The following is a 19,205-nucleotide window of genomic DNA, read 5'->3' on the forward strand; positions in this document are numbered from 1 at the left end:
AACTGAAGTTTCTGAACCTGAAGTTCATTGGTTCTCACTCAGGGCACCAAGTTGTTACAATAAATTATGTTTGGTAAGAGTAATTTAAGGTAAAGAGACTGGAGGTGAATATTAATCATGAACTAAGAATTTCAATGAGATCTCTGGCCACAAAACTGGAAAGAGGTCCTTGCCAGAAAGATTTGAAAAATACACATCAGTTTTGGGCAGATACTTCTCAGTAGACTGACTCCAATCCCTCAGGTTGAAGTTTATGACCTTTCTCACATTAACATTCATGCACATCCAATTTATTGTATAGCTGTTTACAGATCGCCAATCTTTCGAGACACATCTACCTCGTTCTCACACGTATGTAAAGAACATGTCTATATCAACTTGTCAATCATATGATTGAACAGGGAAGGCACAATCCCATAAATAAGGTGCCCCAACGCTGACTTGGGGTAGCTCTCGTTGGCTGGTCCAGGAGCACTGCCTAGCAAAGGAGACTTCAACCTCTCGTGTTTTCTGTCATGACATAAGGACAATTTCTCTGACTGTTGCTCATCATCAGGCAAGACTAATCATTAACAGTGTTGTACCTTGCCTACACAGCAAGTGAGCTTCCCCCTTCTCTCTTTCGCTTATGCCTAGATTGCTCGCATTCCACTCAGGCTTAATTACATTGATTGTCAACTTTATTATAATAATGTAAGTTGATCAAACTTGGTCCTTAGTCTGTTGCTGTTTAATCATTCGACAGCTAAAGAACCCTTGCTGTGTGATGTGGCGGGGGGGGTGGAGGAAGGAATTAAAAAAAAAAAAAAATAATCACAAGAATAAGGAAGTACTCCCCAAATTCAAACCACTATGTACAAAGTACAGCATGGTATCTCTTTTCAAGATTCTTACTGAAAGGTCTATGCCAACATTCAGGCGAGCTTGTTGTTTTGCCCCATTCTAACTGCACAAAGTGACAAAATCTGGTCCACAAAACAACCACTTGAAAAAATTCCAACTTAAAAATCCTCTTAAAAATCTTTCCTCCCCATTCTCAATTTCATATCATTCCCAACAGCACCTACAATCATTATGTGTATAGCATAGTTACTGAAGAGTAGTACTTACGATCAGTCTTAATGCAGCATGTGTTAATCACAGTAACTTTGCTTTTTTTTTGTTGCTGTTTCTTTTTAATAAAAATCTTCTCTTACATGGTTTACAATTCCAAAAGTAGAATTTACATATGCACTGGACAGTGCAAGCCAACTGACACTTTATCTGAATTTTTATTTTATTAAAAACTCATGGGAATGTATAAAAACACCTAGAAGCCGCATCTTCCAGCAAACTACGGAATACTCAATTTCAAAATTAAAGCTCTTGCAAGAAAAAAAAAAAATTATGACTGGATTATTTGGGTATTTCAAGCCTGGTTACAGGGACTTTTTGCTCTCCAGAAAAAAAAAATTCTGTCACTTGCATTCTTAAGAAGATCACGGTGATACAAAGATTAAGCTTCTAAGGTTATAACGAAGTGGAGAAATAGAGGATCCCCTTTCTTCTTTTATTACGCAAATAAAGCTTTCCAAATATTAATCCAGGGCTTTATTCATACAATAAAGGGGAAATTTACCCTAGATAAAAGCCCACATTAAAAACGACCCAGCAGATTTTGGGTTGCCTGTAACATCTCAAGCCTTAAACTCCAGAAGAGAACACGGCCAGAGCATCTGATTAGCAAGTCTGTGAAACACCTAACTGTTCTGCAAGAACAGTTTCCCAAAACTGTTAAGTTTTGTGACATGCAAACTTCATACCTGAAACTACCTTAATTCAAACAAAGTAGATACAAAAGCGCCAGCAAAAAACTTGTCTGACCAATAATCAGTCTGAGACAGGTACTATAATCAGAAACAGATTATGTACATACCAATTACATCATGAATTGCCCACAACCTTGATGTAGGTTGAACAGCTGCTTCTGGATGTACTTAAGATCCCAGAATAGAAGCATATGGAAAATGAAAGTGATTTTTAGTTTCTGATAAAGTTAAAAATATTACAAACTTTTAGCTTTTATTGAAAATTAAATATATTAGCAAAAGCAAGATTTAAGAAATATTTTACAAATGATTTACATACAAGAAAGCCAGTATCAGACATATTCACAAATATGCAAACCTTTAATTACAAAAAGTACCTATTGGCAGCATGATGCTAACCTTGCCACTGCAGTGTGCTCTACTATTGATATGAATAAGGCATAGTACTCACATTTGCACCAACTTAAAAAGTTCAAATAAAACTTTAAGCTTTTAAATCCTGGATGCACAATCCCCAATACACACACGCACGCTCTAAGATTTCTTCTTCTAAGCTCTATAAACTAAGCGTGTGCTCTGGAAGAACAGCCAGCCTGAAAAGCCCAGTAGAAATGTAACTGGTACTATCATTTAGTTTTCAGTTTCCTCTTTAACATGTACAGGCCTAGGTATGTAAACCATATTCACAGTTTAAGTATTTTTAGACAGAAGTACCTTTTTTTTTTTGCATTTGATCCTTAAAATTGGCTCTCAGTTCAGCATACAGTTCATAATGTCACCTGTTTTGTGATGCATACATTTACAAGATAACTTAAAAATCTGTGCCATATCCATGGTCAAGATAATTCAACAAGAGTAGTAATATCCAACAGTGACATTCAGTACTATATTTCAAATATTTGTGCAAACAGCAAAAGAACAGTTGTATGAGGCAAACATTTGCAAAACCTTTAATACCTCCTCAATGTTGTAAACTTGGACTGTCAGCCTTAAGTCCTGCACTTCCCACAGCTTTAAAAAGTCAGTGGCTAAAATTATCAAGTCTCAAAAAGGTTCTCTTCTACATAGTGCAAATTGTAATGTAGATAATGTGAAAAACATATCTAGCTGGATTGACTTTGTGCAATCATCAGTGGTCTTCTCTCGTAGTTGAAGAAAATGTGCATTCAAAGAACCACGAGGTTCAGGAAGTCGGGAGGGTGGGGAGGAGAGAGAAAAAGCAGTTCCATTACACTTCTCAAACCAGTGCTAGATGTGCAAAGGCAGCAAAAATTCCAGCTGCTACTACAACCAGAACAGAGTAACTTTTCAGGAAGACCCAGGCGGTTAGTCACTTGGACTGGTCTCTAGAAAAATATGTGAGTATATGTTGGATTTTTATCAGACGGTCTTTTAAAGACATCATGGAGAGAACTGACAGCTGATATCTGGGGTCTACTGGGAGAACAGCTAGAAGCCACCAACACCAAGCAGGACCATTCGGCATTGCCTAAAAATAAAAGATAAGTTGGTTACCCATAACCAATGTAGTATAGTTGACTAACACGAAGACATCAAAAGACAAAGCTGTCAATGACAAAGACAAGTTTAAAGTTTGATACTAACTAGAGAATTCCAGATCCATGAGATCAAAAGGGTTCTGAAGGGATCTCTTCTGATCCCTCCCCAACTGAGTCATCAAATAAAGTACACTTAAACTAGGCTTGATAAAGCAATTAGTTTTAAGACAACAAAGGAAGCTCATAGCTTCCTTGGGAAAAGGTGTCTAAGTATAAGACAGTCACCTAATAACAAACCTCCCTGATGAAAACTAAATCCATTACCTGTCATGCTAGTCTTGAGGCTTGAATATTCTTGAAGCCTAACGTTTTCGTTACAACTGTCTTTGCTATATTTGAAGGACTCCTCTATCACCTCCCGATTCCACTCCCTTCTCATTACCTCCTAGACTAGAGCAGGACTATTTAATGAGTTTCTTCTAAGTTGATAAAACATACTATGTAACTTTTTCCTGTGCTTTACTCAATTCTCTACACCAAGCCTTAGATGTCATGCCCAGAACTGGACATAACACTCTTCAGCAGAGGTCTTATCACTGCAGAGAAGATCAATTACCTCAAATGACTTGCAAAAATATTACTGGTAGTGGTACACTCCATGAAGACATTTACTTCCTTCCACACAGTTGACACATTTGCGTTCTGTTATAAATCTCAAGTACATACCCACAGAACTGTAGCCCAGCTAGTTACCCTGGTTTTGCACACTTACTCCTCTTTCCTAGTATGTTGTTTTAAATCTGTTTTTTCATTAAATTGTTCTAAAATCAACTTCTGAATTCATGCATTGGCCTCCACAGCATCTACAGTCCTCCCATATCGGTTAATATAGTCTCATAAAAGTATATAGCAGATAGGTGAGGTACAGGCTCTCATAAGATCCCACTTCATATATAATTCCACTTTGAAAGCCAAATTTGATGTGTTTTTAAATGTTACTTTTCTCCAGCCTCCACTCTCTCAGGATCTCACCAACCTTCATTAATTGTTTGTAACAACCATTAAAATAGATTGATGCAGCTAGTTTCTTAAGAAACATTTGTCAAATCCTAGCAACTGCAGCAGTTTATGGCGCTAGCTCAGAAAGGAGGAAGGTGTTATTTGTGATTACCCCTTTGCCAAAGATTACTACCTGCACGTGTCACAGGGAAGAAAATACATTTTTTTTCCCCATTTGAATTCTAACAGCTTTACACAAACCAACAGTTTAAAATGCTACTGGAACTTAAGGTGTTCTCAGTTTACTAGTTTTACCTCCACAGCAGCCTATCATCCTTTCCTGCAAAAACTGTTGAACAGTGACAGAATTCCCTTTTGCTGCTCATCATAAGAGAAACAAGATGCAAGCCTTATGCCTTCAAAGTTGGGAAAAAAGTTTTGTTTTTTTTCTTTTAATGTTTAGCAGTTAACAACACGGATTTTAGTTTTCGTTTTAGAAATAAGCACCTAATAATTGATATTAAATGTCTCACCTGTATATTTTCCTCCCTGTCAGGCATTGGCCCGAAGTGCTGAAGAATTTGAGTGCGAAATTTGTTTCTTAAGTTTTGGAACCAACTGCAGGCCTGATTGTAAACAAAGTTGTGAAGTTCCCTCAGTTTCTTTAGTTCTTCTTCATCAGCAACCTATAGGAGGAACGATATGAAAATATCATTAGAGATAAAGAAACAATTAAGGTGTTTAAGCTAAAAATCAAAACCCATTCAATTTCAACTATATTTAGATACATTTCTTGAATTCTCCTAAACCGTGATTGCTAATGACTGAGTAGTAAAGAAGTCCCATGATATTTTAAAAAGTTACAGCTTCAAACTATTGTTCAAACAAAAACCACAGTATTTCTTTGCTGCTTTATAGTGATAAAAAATTAAGCTAAGCTTCCATTTCTCCCACGTGCTGGCACTGAATCTTCCAGTGGTCTAGGGACCTCAAAATTTGAAACGGAGCTCTCAAGAACAAATCAAGCAAAAATCTCGAGATATTAATACTACTAAGTATTTATACAGCATTCTGGGTACCTTAACATCTTCCAAATATTCAATGTCTGCAGTGCAATAACCATCTTTCATTCCTCTCCGTAAAACTCTAAATCTCTTTCCACCAACTGTATCAACAACAGACCGTCCATCAGGTAGAAAATGAACGTTCCTAATTTGCAGCATGCATCCATAATCTGCAAAACTAGAAAAGAGACCTTGTCAGTAATGTGATTACACACTTCTGAAAGGACACTTTTTATAATTAAAAAAAAAAGACATAAGAGATGAGAAGCTTAGAATTAGGACGTAAACCTACCCATTTTGAGAATCACTTATACACATCCCAAACTGTTTAGTCCCAGTTTCCATACTTCTACGAATCATTAGTCGGTATCTTGGCTCAAACACATGTAGAGGGCAAGGCACAGTAGGATATGCCATAGTGCAAACAAACATTGGAACATTCTTGGTCAAGCTTCAAGAGAACATCAAAAGAAATTTGTGGCTTAAGAATCTAATCACTGAACTATGCCAAGACAATACATTTTTTTCAGTATGTTTGCTGTAACTGAAGTCACAAGTCACTCTTTTCAGAGTTTAATAATAAGCACATTGTAGTAACTTTCATAACCAATAAAAACACATACTAATAACAGTGACTGAATACCCATGTACTGATTTGAATACATACTGGACAGTAAACCTCATAGTTACCTAGTTAGTGAGTTTCTAGTCAGTGAATGAAGGGCTTTGTTTTGGGGACAGGGGTGCTAGGGTTTTTTTTTTTCCTTTTTGTTTTAGTTTGAGCCATACAAGCCATTATGCCCTCAGAGTCACAGCTTTCCTGGAACTAAAAAGATGTAGCAGTAACTACATAGTAGCTAGGTCACCATTTAGATTATTTTCAATGATGGACTCCAGATCACAAGAAGCACAGGGTATAATTTTTACCTTGCAATATGCCTCAGTAGGCCTAATTGAAAAACAAAATTTTTTTTTCATGCTATTTTATCAAGTATGTATAGTTGATACAAACAAGTTAGCATTGGAACATTACCAGGTATTTAATTTTAATACCTTTCAGACTATAAAACATAATTCTAATGTATGGATTCTGTTACGCAAGTTGCATGAGCTATAGTTTTAAGAAGTTTTCCAACATTCATATCTACAATACATGACGGTTTATATATCTGAAGAACTCTACTAGAGATAAACATCAAGATTACAAAAAAATTTCTTTTCATCACATCTATCTTCATACAATTAATGTCTATCATGAACTGCTTTGAAAGAAATTCAGGTATCTGAGACTCTGCAGCCAACTCAAGAGGACAATTCCATTAACAGCAGCAAAACTAAAACTGAAGTTCCACGACAGTGCACACAGAAACAGAAGGGCAAACGTATTTTGTAGAGGACTTAAGAGCCTCACATTGTTGCTATCAAAGTGTGATTTTTTTTATTTCCACACTAGTTAAAAAACTGTTAATTTCCTGAAATACACATTCAAGACACCAAATTAACATGTCTTTATACTCCTTCTTACATCCATAATACGCCATTATTAATAATATCACAAAAACGATAAAACATTTCTAAAAAGGATTTCCATACTAATCTCTCAAGTCTTCTAGATAAAGACAGCAAGCTTACTTTGAGTGTTCAGCGGTTTCTTCAGCATGAATTCTTTTTCTCTCATATAATTCATCAGATAAATATTTCATTATTAATTCCTCCAGCAATTCTGTGATGCTGTATTTTCTGCTTGCAAGGTACTGTAAGCAATTTAAAAAAACCTATATTAATATTTCTTTTCATATATATTAACAAAAGACTTGAGAAAATGCAGCTTTTATTTAAAACCATGATATATGAAATGTGTCATAGATTAGATTTAAACCCATGAAAACTTACAGCTCTGAAGTTCTTATGTTTCATTACTTAACACCTAATGTTACTCTAATATTTGAAAATGAGATTCTCTATTTTAGTTCTTACTGTCTGACAACTCGAACGTCTAACTCAGTTTGTATTTCTATGCTTACCAGAGACAGAATTCATTTCCCAGGTTATACAGCCATACAAATAAGGAAAGTGTACAGAAATCACAGAGAGGTTTTACTGAATAGTTACCAAAGTTTACAAACACTCAGGATTTAATTACACCGATAAAGTAGATGGTCACAGAAACACAAAACCTCTAAGACCCTGAGGCAAACCTAATCAACTTGTATTGACCAAGTTTGTCTCAAGTTTTTCCTTTCTAGCAGCAATCCGTAACCCAAGTGAATCCAAGTTCTTGGGTTTAAGTGAAACAGCCTTTAAAATGATAAAATATTTCTATTTGTGAGCTCTACTGAGAAACAGTACCTCTTTCAAACTCTCCTTACAGAGTGGACACTGAGGAGCATGGTCTAAGCAGCGTTCCAAGCAACCTTTGCAAAAAGTATGTCCACAAGGGGTTGTCACTGGCTCAAAGAATAGCCTGAAACAAAGTTATTAAAAGTTAGATACCATGGCAAGTGTGTGTTTTGCTAAAAAAGTCAGTGATTGACCCCTTTGATTTTTAACACTGGTTATACCATAACAAAGTAGAGAAAATTAATCCCATGTCTCCTTATTCTACTTTTTCCCCTACAGTGCAGTTTGTTTCCATTTACCACTGTACCACTCATTTTTTTGTGTTTTCTGATGAATCTGGACACATTTCAACACTCTAAATAGCTAAACATTTATCCCAACGTACAAAAATTTTGGTCTTGCTACATAGAGATTCAGAATACACAAAATTAAGTGATTCTTTGATAGCAGTATTAATAGCAGTATTACATACTAGTAACATAACTATGGACAGTTTAGTATACACCATATGTTTTAAGGTATTTACTCTGAAAACCAAGATGACTTAATAAGAGCTTTCAAATACATCAGCTACATTTAAGTAGACTAACATTCTGAAGTATCTACATCTCCTAGACAAACACTTCCCAAAATAATAAGTTAAATAGCTTTATTGACTGAAAAAAACTCTAACATTTAACCACAAAAGATCCTGTCCTTTTTAGATTACCAGTTAACAACACCAAGTTTAATTTAAAGGGCAGCTTGATTAAAATAACGCAGCATTATATAGCACTGTAGCAAGTGACACATTTAAATAAGCATTTAACTGCAGGGATAGAGGAAGGCTGAAAGTTATTGACCGGCATGAGAACACATCACAACCCGTAAGCACCTCAGTTTGTATGTGTAACAGATACGTTGCCAAGCATCTATAACGGAAATATTGCATCAAGGAGGAAATCTTACCTCATACATAGAGAGCACTCAAAATCTGATACATCAATCAAATCCCCTGGAATTGTTCCAAAAGCCAGTGTCATGTCCCTTTTTGTACTTTCTAAGGAAAAGCAAGACAAATACTCCTTCAAAGAAAGGCACAAGACAGTAAATACTTCAAATTTCCAAGTAAGTGCCTGTTTACCTCCTTGCTTTTTGTGTTTGTTTCTTCCATCTTCACATACAACTGTATCCTGTTCTGAAAAGGAAAGCTTTCTTTTCAACAAAGCACCTTTTTCTTGGCCAGAGAGAAGGGGTTCAGAAGACACTCTCTTTAAGCCATCTTCCTTGGCAAGGTCTTTTGTTGAGTTAAGAGCATGGGCAGACTGTGCACGGTTTAAGCTTCCACTGACAGGCTCCAGTACCTCTGATCCTCCTAAACTCTGTAATAGTAAGATGAACAGAACTGTACTTAAAGAGTAACACAAATCTAAGTATATCAGATGTGAACATGCAAAGATATATAAGCTAAACTGATAGCCACAGTTAGTTCATTAGTTAACTAGAGGAACTGGGTAAGTCAAGCCAATATTCAAATTTGCTTTGCATTAACAATTTAAAAATCTTCATCTGCTTCAAAGAGAAGAAAAACTGTATTTCTCTCTATTTTGAAGTCACTAATATCAAATCTCAGTACCTTCTAATAAGTAGTTCACTGGAATGAGGAGTCTAACACTCCAAATGAAAATACATTACTCCCAAATCACAGTTCTTTTCTTCCTATTTAGCCAATTACAGAAAGTCAGCATTTAGGCTGGAAAGTATGACAAATAAAAGATGTCAGAACGTCTGATGTTTGCATATCAGCCAAAGAGAAAAGTTATCCTATAGTTTTTGTTACCTGCTCAGGACAAAGCTGTAAGTTGCTGTAAGACTCAGTCACCTCAGAACCAAGTATAAAAGGTTTATTTCGAATATGTGGTGAATTCCAAGCAGATTCCTTCAGACTCTCTCCTAATTTCTCTGGTGACAGCACATCACACAATGTCTAGAAAACAAACAGCTAAATGTTCATAACAATAATAAAGCTATGTTTAGATCCTTTTTCATAAAACTACATACCAAAAATAAGAATTTAATCTATATTAAGTTATCCTCATGAATAGAGCTTTATTTAAGCAGTAACTGAGAAGACTAGAAGTCTTTTCTACTACAAGTAAGTGAGCTCTTCAAACAGAGTTAAACATTATGAATTCATTATCATGCAGCTTTTTCAATGTAAATTTTTATTATCAAAGAAAAACTGTTGTGCTCTGGGCATGACAGAGTTCAACTTGCTGCCTGCTTTCCAGTTTTCTAGATTTTCATTTAGTAACTTCAAAAGCATATGTACTTCAAAACATATACTTAGTCCTAATGTACAGGTTTTATCTCTTCAACATAGTATGATACCTCTTGAAAGGAACTAATCTGCCACCTCAACCTTCTCTGTATGTATTGAAGATTTTTAAATGCTCAAAGTCTACCTTAATGGGAGCTTTATAAAGGAACCAAGTCAGAGACAGTAATCCAGTTTCATAAATAAAATTACCCTTTCTACTTCTAGCTTGGCTGGAAGAAAGTCCTCATCAAGGGCTAAGCACTGTAGAAACAGTTGTAAGGCATCACCTACAAAGCCAGAGTCTTGCAGCACTTTTCCTTTCCGGAAGTAGACCTGAAAAACAGATACCATGAAGACATTTATAAAGACTATGTAGAACTGCTGTATTCATCTTACAGGCATTACAACAGAGTTAGCATTAGAACCCTCCATGACAAAAACAATGTAGCTCTTAACAAACTTCAGCTGCGCACAGTGTGGATGATCTATATGCCTTGTCTGACATACACCCCCTACAGGGTTTGAAAAGATAAGCTAGTGTTAGTCTCTTTCCAGTTGATTTGCTTTGGCTTACATGAAGGGTTAAAAACCTGACTAGCGCGCAATTCACAAAAGGCCTTAATTTCCCCTTTCTGTGAACCGTTGGAGGAGAAGAACAGGGACATACAATGCAAATTATTACATAACCTCAAACAACAGCTTACAGGATACCCTTTTTGCCCTCTGTTTCATTAAAAGCCTTATGGTTCCAGCCTGCAGGAGAAGGGTAACTACATAGAAAACAATCCACACAACCATGCACCCCTTACATACATCTTAATCTATATTCTTAACACAAAACAATGCACTTTTGGAATTGCTTCCTCCAACTATATTTTATTCTTGAACACTAGACAGCAGCTAGGGAAAAAAAAAAATCTGTTTACTGTAAAAAAAGGAGAGAAAAGACTACTGAATTTTGCTGAACCTACGTATAACTATATGATATTGGAACTGAGAAGTCTCTTATCCAACTTATGTCAATTTTTAAAAAGTTGCATTTTCAGTAATATAAATACAAGTTAGATAAAAACAACAGTTATTAAACAAAAGTTAGATAAAACAACAATGTCCAGTTGTATGTGAGATTTTGGATAATGGGCCAGAAAACTGAATTTAAAAAAAAAACCAAACCAAAACAAAAACGAGAAAACCCCCGAGAGTGCAGTTTCTACAGAACGACTGCCAATATTAAGAGTAGAGTCTGTTAAACAAGGCTGTCAAATGAGGGCATGCATCATCATCTTTGGGCAATTTCATTAAGATGTATCCCGAAGAAGGAAAGTATGCTAATCCTCCTCTCACAGACAGTTTATTTTCCTACAGAGATAAGAGTTGTTAGAGGAATCCATCAAACCAAGCTCACTTAAGTGAAGTGAGGTTTCTTTCCAAACATATAGAAAAAAGTAGATAGGACTACCACTGCCGAGAGGCGAAAAATAGGATGCTCTCTGAATTTGCAGCAGCCATGGAACTGCTGAACACAGGAGAAACCAAGACAGCAGCAGTTATCTCCCCTTGTGTGGCAAGATCTTGCTGCTCCTGCTGTGCCCAGAGACAGCGCTGCAATATGCAGTATCTTACAGTTCTGAAGGCCAGTGACTCCCCAGCTGCCTGCACTATTTGCAAAGCTCAGTTCCCACTGAGTTTCTTTGGACTTTTTGAAGAAAAGCTTTCCAAGTTAAAACAGCAAAGTGTCCTTCTCTTAACAAAAATTAACAAATAAACAAAACAAACACCAAACCCCAGCTGTTACAGGTTACATCACCATAAACTATACCAACTCCAAGTATTGGAGCCACTAAAAAAGGCCCCAAACACATGCTTACATTTTTTAGCCAATACTATTGCAAAAGAATTTATTGCTTGTGCTAAATATTTTTTGACTCTTTGGTAGCATTTGGAAAAGAAAACTGTGTTGTCCTATTTATATAGCGAACTGTTTTACCAATAAAACTCAAAAACTATGAGAGAAATGTTGACTTAACAGAGCCAAGAATTCTAGTCCTGACTGGCAACAGTGCTCACTCATCTCGTGATATTCTCAAGGAACAGATAATGCTTAAAATACTCTGACTTTGGGAAATACAATCGAAGTATAAACACTTCAGGGAAGTGCAGAGCTTTAAAAGGACTAACTTGTACATACCATAAGAAATTGTACATACCATAAGAAATTGTTAAACTCAATTACATCAAGCTACCAAACGTACAGGCCTCAGAAGTTCTGCTTTCAAGCAATTAAAGCTGGCTGCACAATTTCAGCCAACCATCCAATCAAATAACATTAAGCTGAAGTTAAGTTTGTAAATATTTAATAACTTTTCTTAAGAGAACACATGAAGGTGTTCTTATAAAGACATAAAATAATCAATAACAAGTAACTACAGACAGCACAGAAGTACTTCACAATATTTCCCAAGAAGTCAGTTCTACTGCACGTAACCCTTCGTCCAAAGACACCATCTCATGTTGTGATATGAAATGAAAATACCTGAAGGTTTTGATGAAGCCTAAATTAACAGTTCCAAGTAGATTCGTCCATCAGCTCTAATCTGCCATACTCATCAGTAGTCTGTCTCATATAAGTAACTACTTTAAGATACCTTTTAGCATTTTGCATGTCTTACAATATAATGTTTAAGGTAGCTGATCCAGGTTCTTGATGCAAGTATAATTAATTTTATAGATAAACACAGATTTTGAAAAATGAAAATTTCATATCAACTTACCTCTGGCCAATTTGGCATTTTAGAAATAACAAAATTTAGATCTTCTATGGCTGTTTTATATTCTTGGAGGCCAACATATGACTCAGCTCTGTAAATTCTTAGCATCAAGTCACTGGAATCTGAAGACAAAAATTAAGTAACATTTTTAATAATTCAGAAATTTGTAATTTTTAATTAGATATGCTTTCATAGTGATATGTCACAACTACACTTTTTTGTACCATGCTTTCAAAATTACTGGAGTACATTCTCTCCCACCCCCCAATGTCCAATAAAAGTGGCAGTAATTCCAGGCTCATGTCTTTCAAGCTAAAGATCAAATTTTGTACCCTCTAATGTATCTTGCAGCAACGAGAAAATATATTTTAAAAGACCTAACACTGAGGCTGACAGAATAAAGTACTGCTCAGTACTGCTGTGACAACAAAAATTGAGGACTAAGTAGACTTTGGCTTTATAGTACACCCATTCAAAACCACAGAAATCTGGGAATTCACCGCACTTGTATTAAAAAGTCTAAATATTACAAAGTTTTTTTTCAAACGTTCAAGTTTTTCTTTAGACTGTCATTCGGTTTTATAATGTCCAACCCCTTCCAACTATGGCTGGAGATACAGATGCCACTTTCACAAGGGTATCCATCTAGTAAATACCAGAATTAGGCTTTATCACTATGTGGTCTGAAAAGAGATAGCCAATATCAGAAAGCCTTTAATACCAGCGGGCAGCCCTGTTGTAAGGAGTTGTACCAGTGGAACTTCTGCAATGGGAAAGCATTAGTATGTGTTCAGTAAAGACAAGTTCTCATGTTCAACATACAGCATTTTGTGCTTTTAGTAAAGCAACCTCCAAATAGGAAGCACAACCGTCTCCATGCCACTAAAACTACGGTTTTTATAACACAACTAACTGTACTTGTTGCTTGGAAAAAATGCCAGCACAGTGCTTTGTTCTTGATTTTTTTTTTTTTAAATACACCTGTGTTTTTCATTGAATGAGATAAACAAGTCAAATATTGGTCTACTGTAAACAATACTGTAAACAACTAAATAGTTCTTTAAGTTTGTTTCAACAAGATTTTCTTGGGAGGGGATCATTTAAATTTGATATTCTATCTTAGACTATTTGAAATGTCTGGTTTAAATTTTCGTAATTTCCAACATTAGCTTTTTTTACATTTGGAAGCCAGACTGGTCAATGTTCCCATGTATTCCAACATATGCTTTGTATTTAGATCCACAGTGCTACATGTAAAAAAACCTTAATGGAAAAGAAAGGGTTAAGAAAATAAAAACTGACAGCAACTGTCAGCTGAACAGCTGAAACTAAAGTGTTGTCTTTTGAGTTGACAGTTTCCCTTCAACTACAAATATTCCCAAACCTGGTTTGTTTTTTATTTTATTTTAGACATAATAAAATGTTTGTATTAACAGTCTGGGAAATTGTCTAACTTAAACAGGTAATTCTGCAAGCAGAACTCTGAAGCCTGCCTTCCTGTGGCTTTGTGTTTTGTGATCGTTACAGCCTAGTAAAGCAGGAGCTCAGATCAAACTCTTCAGACCGTTTTTTCTGTTGTATTTGACTCTTTGGTGTCCAGCAGAGTTAGTATCAAACTAAATTCTTTTCTTCAGAGGTAGCAGTAAGTGCAGGTCTTTGTCCTCTGATAAGCTACCTATTTGCACATCATCAGGGGAAGCTCATCTTTTTCAGACTTTCAAGGGTAGAAGATGACCTGAGGAACTCCTGAGCCTTTCTTTCTCGGGAGAGAGTGAGGGGTAGTTTGAAGATAAAAATGTGAGTTCAAGTTTACAGCAGATGGACATTTTGTCCAATTCTTTTTCAAAGAGAAAAGCATGGTTCCAATTGAACTGGTACAAAACAAAGGGCTAAACCAAGGAACTGGGTATCCAGCTCTGCTGCTGAACACACACAAACACTGACAATGAAAACACAAACACTGCCAATGAATGATCAAAACATAAAACAAATTGCATCTAAACATTTGCGAGACCAAAAGATCTAAATTTATATGTCCAATTTTGCAAACATAATTTCATTTCTAGGCTTTGTAATTGTGAAAACAGCGTTTTACAATGTTTCAGCATATATTTTAATGTTTGCCACCTAAAGGCAGGATGCAAAACTATTTCAAATCCTTAGACCAAGGACTAAAGAGAGCAGAAACACAACTTGTGCTTGAATTTTCAATTTCAGTAACCCAATATATTGCAAATACAGAAATCACTCACTTCTAGCATACTCAAAGACAAATGACTTTAATAAAAAAGACACCAAGCACTTTCAGTGCAGAACTGTGCATACTAGTTATTATTACATTTATAGGAAAGTATACAAAGGTGTACACATAAAATCCCACTCATTATGAGTTTTTTTAAAATACTACTTCCAAAGCATCTGCTCCTGGCTACTGTCAGCATAAGCATACCAATAAATGGACCATATCTGGTCTGATCCTGCATGCTTTTTGTATGTTTCTTAAAAATATACCAAATTCTTCAAAATAAGACACACACACATCACAACCACCAGGCAGAAAACCTTTAGGACACAGTATTTATTAATACAGTACTCTAAGGTCACCCCAATGATCAGGGGTTGGAACGCACAACCCATGAGAAGAGGCTGAGAGAACTAGGCTTGTTTAGTGGAAAACAATTCCCGAAGGCCTTGGGAGACCCCAACAGCCTTCCAGAATCCAAGAGGAGGCTACCTAGAAGACTCTTTACTGAAGTGCACGGGGGAGGGGGGGGTGGAAGGGAAGGAACGGGCGACAATGGTTATAACTGAAACAAGGGCAGTTCTGACTTGAAATAAGGAGAAAATTTTTCACTATGAGGATAATTAACCTTTGAGCAGGCTGCCCAGAGGCTGTGGAATCTTCATCCTTGTAGGTTTTCATGATCCAGCTGGACAAAGCCTTAAGCAAACTGCTCTGAACTCAGTGTTTATGCTGCTTTGAACAGGAGATTGATTGGTCAACAGACCTCCTGAGGCCCACCCCAGCAGGAATGACTCTGTGATTCAGACCAAACTCAAGCCTATTAGCTGTATGTTTCAAGATACTTGATTAAAGACAAGCTGCACTTGGATTTTAATCCAATAGACTTCCTTTAACTAACTTCACCCCCTGCAAGGAATATATTAACCATACGAATGTTAACATTCCTCATGTTTTTCAAAAGTCACTTTTGCACCATGGCAAATATCTCTCTTTCAGATGTTTCAAGAAATGTAAGAAAGTTATGAAAAGATGCCATTTGAGTAAAGGTTTAGTGCCAATGCCTTATTTAGGACATCAGATTTATGTTTATCACAATTTTTTAACTCTCCATCTGCACTGAAAAGAAACAGAGATGAATTAGCAGTGAGGAAACACTGAAACAGAACATGAATGATTTTAAACATGAATACATTTCTTATACTACATCTTTTCCACCTCTAAGGGTTTTCAAGAATTCATGTTCTGGAGGAAGATAGAAAGTGTACCAGCAGCTATTGATTAGCTCTCCATTGGCCTGAAATCACCTTCAATTTGTAGTTGTGGGCGCACAGCTCTAAACTGACATTTAATGTACATCTGCATTCTGATTCACAAAGTTCTTTAGTATCTTTACCAGAATACTTGGAATATTGATAGTTCTCAGGACTGGAGACACAGGAAATAGTTGTACAAAGGATCTTAAACTTAGCTTTTAGTACTTAATTCTAGCACATGTACTGAATAATAAAATTGTGGATAAGCATCACAGCTGATAACTATTCTCAAATTTTAAAGCCATTTTAAAGCCAAAATTTAAGATGCAGCTTCACAAAAAAGGAATCAAAATTTTTTCCCAACAGGTATCTAAATGGTATTGCTAAATCCATAAAAGAAAGATTAACTAGAGTCCGTAGAATTAATTTTCTCTTTTATTCTTTCAAAACAATCTTGAAACATGAAACAGGACCCCGTAAACATTTGTGATCAATATTCATCAGTTTGTACCCTGAAGGCCACTGAGTTTTGACTCCATTTCTTTGTGACTTGTATGAGTCAACGCTGTCGTTCAGAACACACAAAGAAAAAAAAAGTCTGCTTCTTGCAGTTCCAAGATTTAAAATAGATCAGCCACTTTCTCAGGTCACATCTATCCCATATCCTACATTTTGGAAACACCCTGGCAAATAACATAGAATTGAAGGCCGCAACTGAACCTCTTTAAATTAGGTTGCCAAAAGGCATATAAAATACATCTGAGATTTAGTCCCACCTACACTGAAAACAGTTTATTCTGGAACTAGATCTAACGTATCCCCCCGGAACAGATTGGAAGGATTCGACTTATGCAAGCTTTTGGTTTTTTTTCTCCAGACAACTATACAAACATAATACACCTAATCTGTAAAAATATTAATTCCTAAATTTCTTAACAGAAATAAAATGGCACAAATTAAAATGGAACCCCAGAGGTCACCAGGTGTTAAAATCCATCGTCGAATAAAAACAACAAAGGAATCTGTCACTGGATCCATCTAGGTATATCGATCACACAAATTTGACTCCCTCTACAAAGACTAAACTCTGAAAAACTGATCGTATCTCAAGTGTTCATGGTACCAGACATATCGCTTGCGATCGATATAGGATAGTCTAAAAGAGTGCCTCTACCTCCCGCCTTTGCACCCTCTCTCAGCACTACATTATAAAACTTCAACCACACCCACCTATGATGTCACTGCCATTACACAACCTGTCCCCCTCCATGCCTGTCTGCTTATGCAACTGGGCCCGGCCTGCTGGGAATTGTCTTGGTGACACTTAAGACTGTGAAAATAGGTCTCTCTCAGGAAACAAGGTTAAATAACAGCAACAGAATTTCTGTTGTCCATGCAGAGCGATTACTAAATACAAAACAAAACAAAGCCCACAAACTCTTCTGTAAACAAGTCCCACGAAAGCATAGGGGGGAAGAAAAAAAAAAAGACATGAAGAAGCCCAGGCTGGACGCTCCTCCGTGCCTCCGAAGTGCACCCCACCACCAGGCTTGACGCCCAACTTAGGTCCGAACAGCTGCGCGTCCCGTAATCGTTCCCTCCACTCCACCAGACCAGGGGGAGGTTCCTTGAATCCTCTCCGCAAACTCGCGAAAACTTCGGATGTTCTTTACCGGTCCACTTCGACCACTGACGGCCGCAGCAGCAGGGGAGAGGGACTGAAGGGCAGGAAGGAAGCGCGCACCCACCTACTCCGCCACACTTCCAGCCCCCCGAGCCCGCCGTGCTTCGCGACCGGCTCCTCACGCTCCCGCCGGGACACGGGCGGGGAGCGAGACGGCAGTCCGCGGCTCAGGCCCGCGGGACCGGGCGGAGGAAGAGCCCGCTCCCCACAAGCCTTACCTGCTCGCAGAGCCTGGCTGGCGGCGCCCACGGCCTCTCGGAAGCGGCCCTGGGCCAGCAGCTCCTCCAGCCGGCTCCCCGTCCTCGCCCGCTGACACTCGCCCGGGAACCACTTCTCCGCCAGCTGGTTGAGGACGACGCTGGTCCGCAGCGGGGCAGCGGCCGTGCTGGTGCCCCCCGCCGGCAGCAGCCAGTCCCGGCAGCGGCGGCAGCGGGCCCGCAGCTCCCTCCGGAGACAGCGGCGGCAGTAGGTGTGCCCGCACGGGACGGTGACCGGCTCGCTCAGGAACCTGCCGCAGCCGCAGCAGCGCAGCGGCCCCTCGGCCGCGCCCCCGCCCTCCGCCGCGGCCCCGCGGTCCCGGCTCCAGCCCAGCCCCTGCCGCAGGCGGTAGTTCAGCACCAGGCAATCCACGAGGGTCCCGAGGCGCTGAGGTCCGGCGAGGGGGCCGAGGCACAGCGACGCCAAGGACGCGTCCACCACTTCCTTCAGGCGGTTCCCGGGCACCAGCCTCTCGCCCAGCCGCGGCAGCAGCTCCCTCTCTCCATCCGCCTCTTCGCCCGGGCTCCCGCTGCCGCCCGGCTCCGGCGACGCCTCCGAGCCCACGGCCACGGGAGAGAACGCCATCGGCTGCCCGGCTCCGGCGAGGGGGGTGTGGCGCTCCCGCTCCGGCCGCCGGGCTCGGCTCCGCGCGCGACGCTGAGGCACTGGCGGCGCGGGGAGGAGGAGGAAGCAAGGCACCCTCGCGGGGGGGGAGGGGGGGTCACGTGCGCGCCTCTGCGCGCGCGACCCGGGGCCACGGTCCCCCGCCCTGCGAGGAGGCGGCGGCGCGCGCCCAGCGCTGCCCCCCTTTCAAACCTCTCCGCCGCGCGCCCTCGCCCCGCCGGCTTACATAAAACGCGACGTCAGCTGGCCGCCGGGCGGGCCGGCCATTGGCGGCGGGCGACGCCGCGGAGGGGCGGGGCAGGAGGCGGGCGCAAGATGGAAGGAGGTTACAAAACACCGCTCCATGCGCGCGCCGTAAGGGGGC

The 19,205-nt window shown here is 39.0% G+C and overlaps 1 protein-coding gene across 2 annotated transcripts; it reads right to left on the reverse strand.

Annotated features, from left to right (window-relative positions):
* Nucleotides 1-2,016: 2,016 nt before the first annotated feature.
* On the reverse strand, nt 2,017-18,890 carry LONRF1 (LON peptidase N-terminal domain and ring finger 1). 2 transcript variants are annotated; one of them, XM_075149154.1, is made up of 12 exons: nt 18,178-18,890; nt 12,781-12,899; nt 10,220-10,342; nt 9,530-9,676; nt 8,834-9,071; nt 8,659-8,749; nt 7,720-7,834; nt 7,003-7,124; nt 5,663-5,821; nt 5,386-5,548; nt 4,840-4,992; nt 2,017-3,297 (listed from the first exon to the last, which is right to left on the reverse strand). In XM_075149154.1, exons 1-12 carry the CDS (start codon nt 18,800-18,802, stop codon nt 3,139-3,141), a joined length of 2,214 nt encoding a protein of 737 aa, XP_075005255.1. In that variant the 5' UTR covers nt 18,803-18,890; the 3' UTR covers nt 2,017-3,138. The 2 variants fall into 2 exon arrangements, with proteins under 2 accessions (XP_075005255.1, XP_075005256.1); XM_075149155.1 differs by lacking the exon at nt 5,663-5,821 and having other exon boundaries at nt 2,535-3,297.
* Between the last annotated feature and the right edge of the window lie 315 nt (nt 18,891-19,205).

The sequence above is a fragment of the Calonectris borealis genome, chromosome 4 (genome assembly GCF_964195595.1).
Source record: "Calonectris borealis chromosome 4, bCalBor7.hap1.2, whole genome shotgun sequence".
NCBI classification, from domain to species: domain Eukaryota; kingdom Metazoa; phylum Chordata; class Aves; order Procellariiformes; family Procellariidae; genus Calonectris; species Calonectris borealis.

Coding starts and splice junctions, on each gene's coding strand:
- LONRF1 (XM_075149154.1), bottom strand. CDS start 18,802: ATGGCGTTCTCTCCCGTGGCCGTGGGCTCGGAGGCGTCGCCGGAGCCG. Junction 8,750..8,833: donor CAAACACAAAAAGCAAGGAG/GTAAACAGGCAC, acceptor GCTTTTCCTTAG/AAAGTACAAAAAGGGACATG. Junction 3,298..4,839: donor ACAGGGAGGAAAATATACAG/GTGAGACATTTA, acceptor TTTTATTTTTAG/GCAATGCCGAATGGTCCTGC.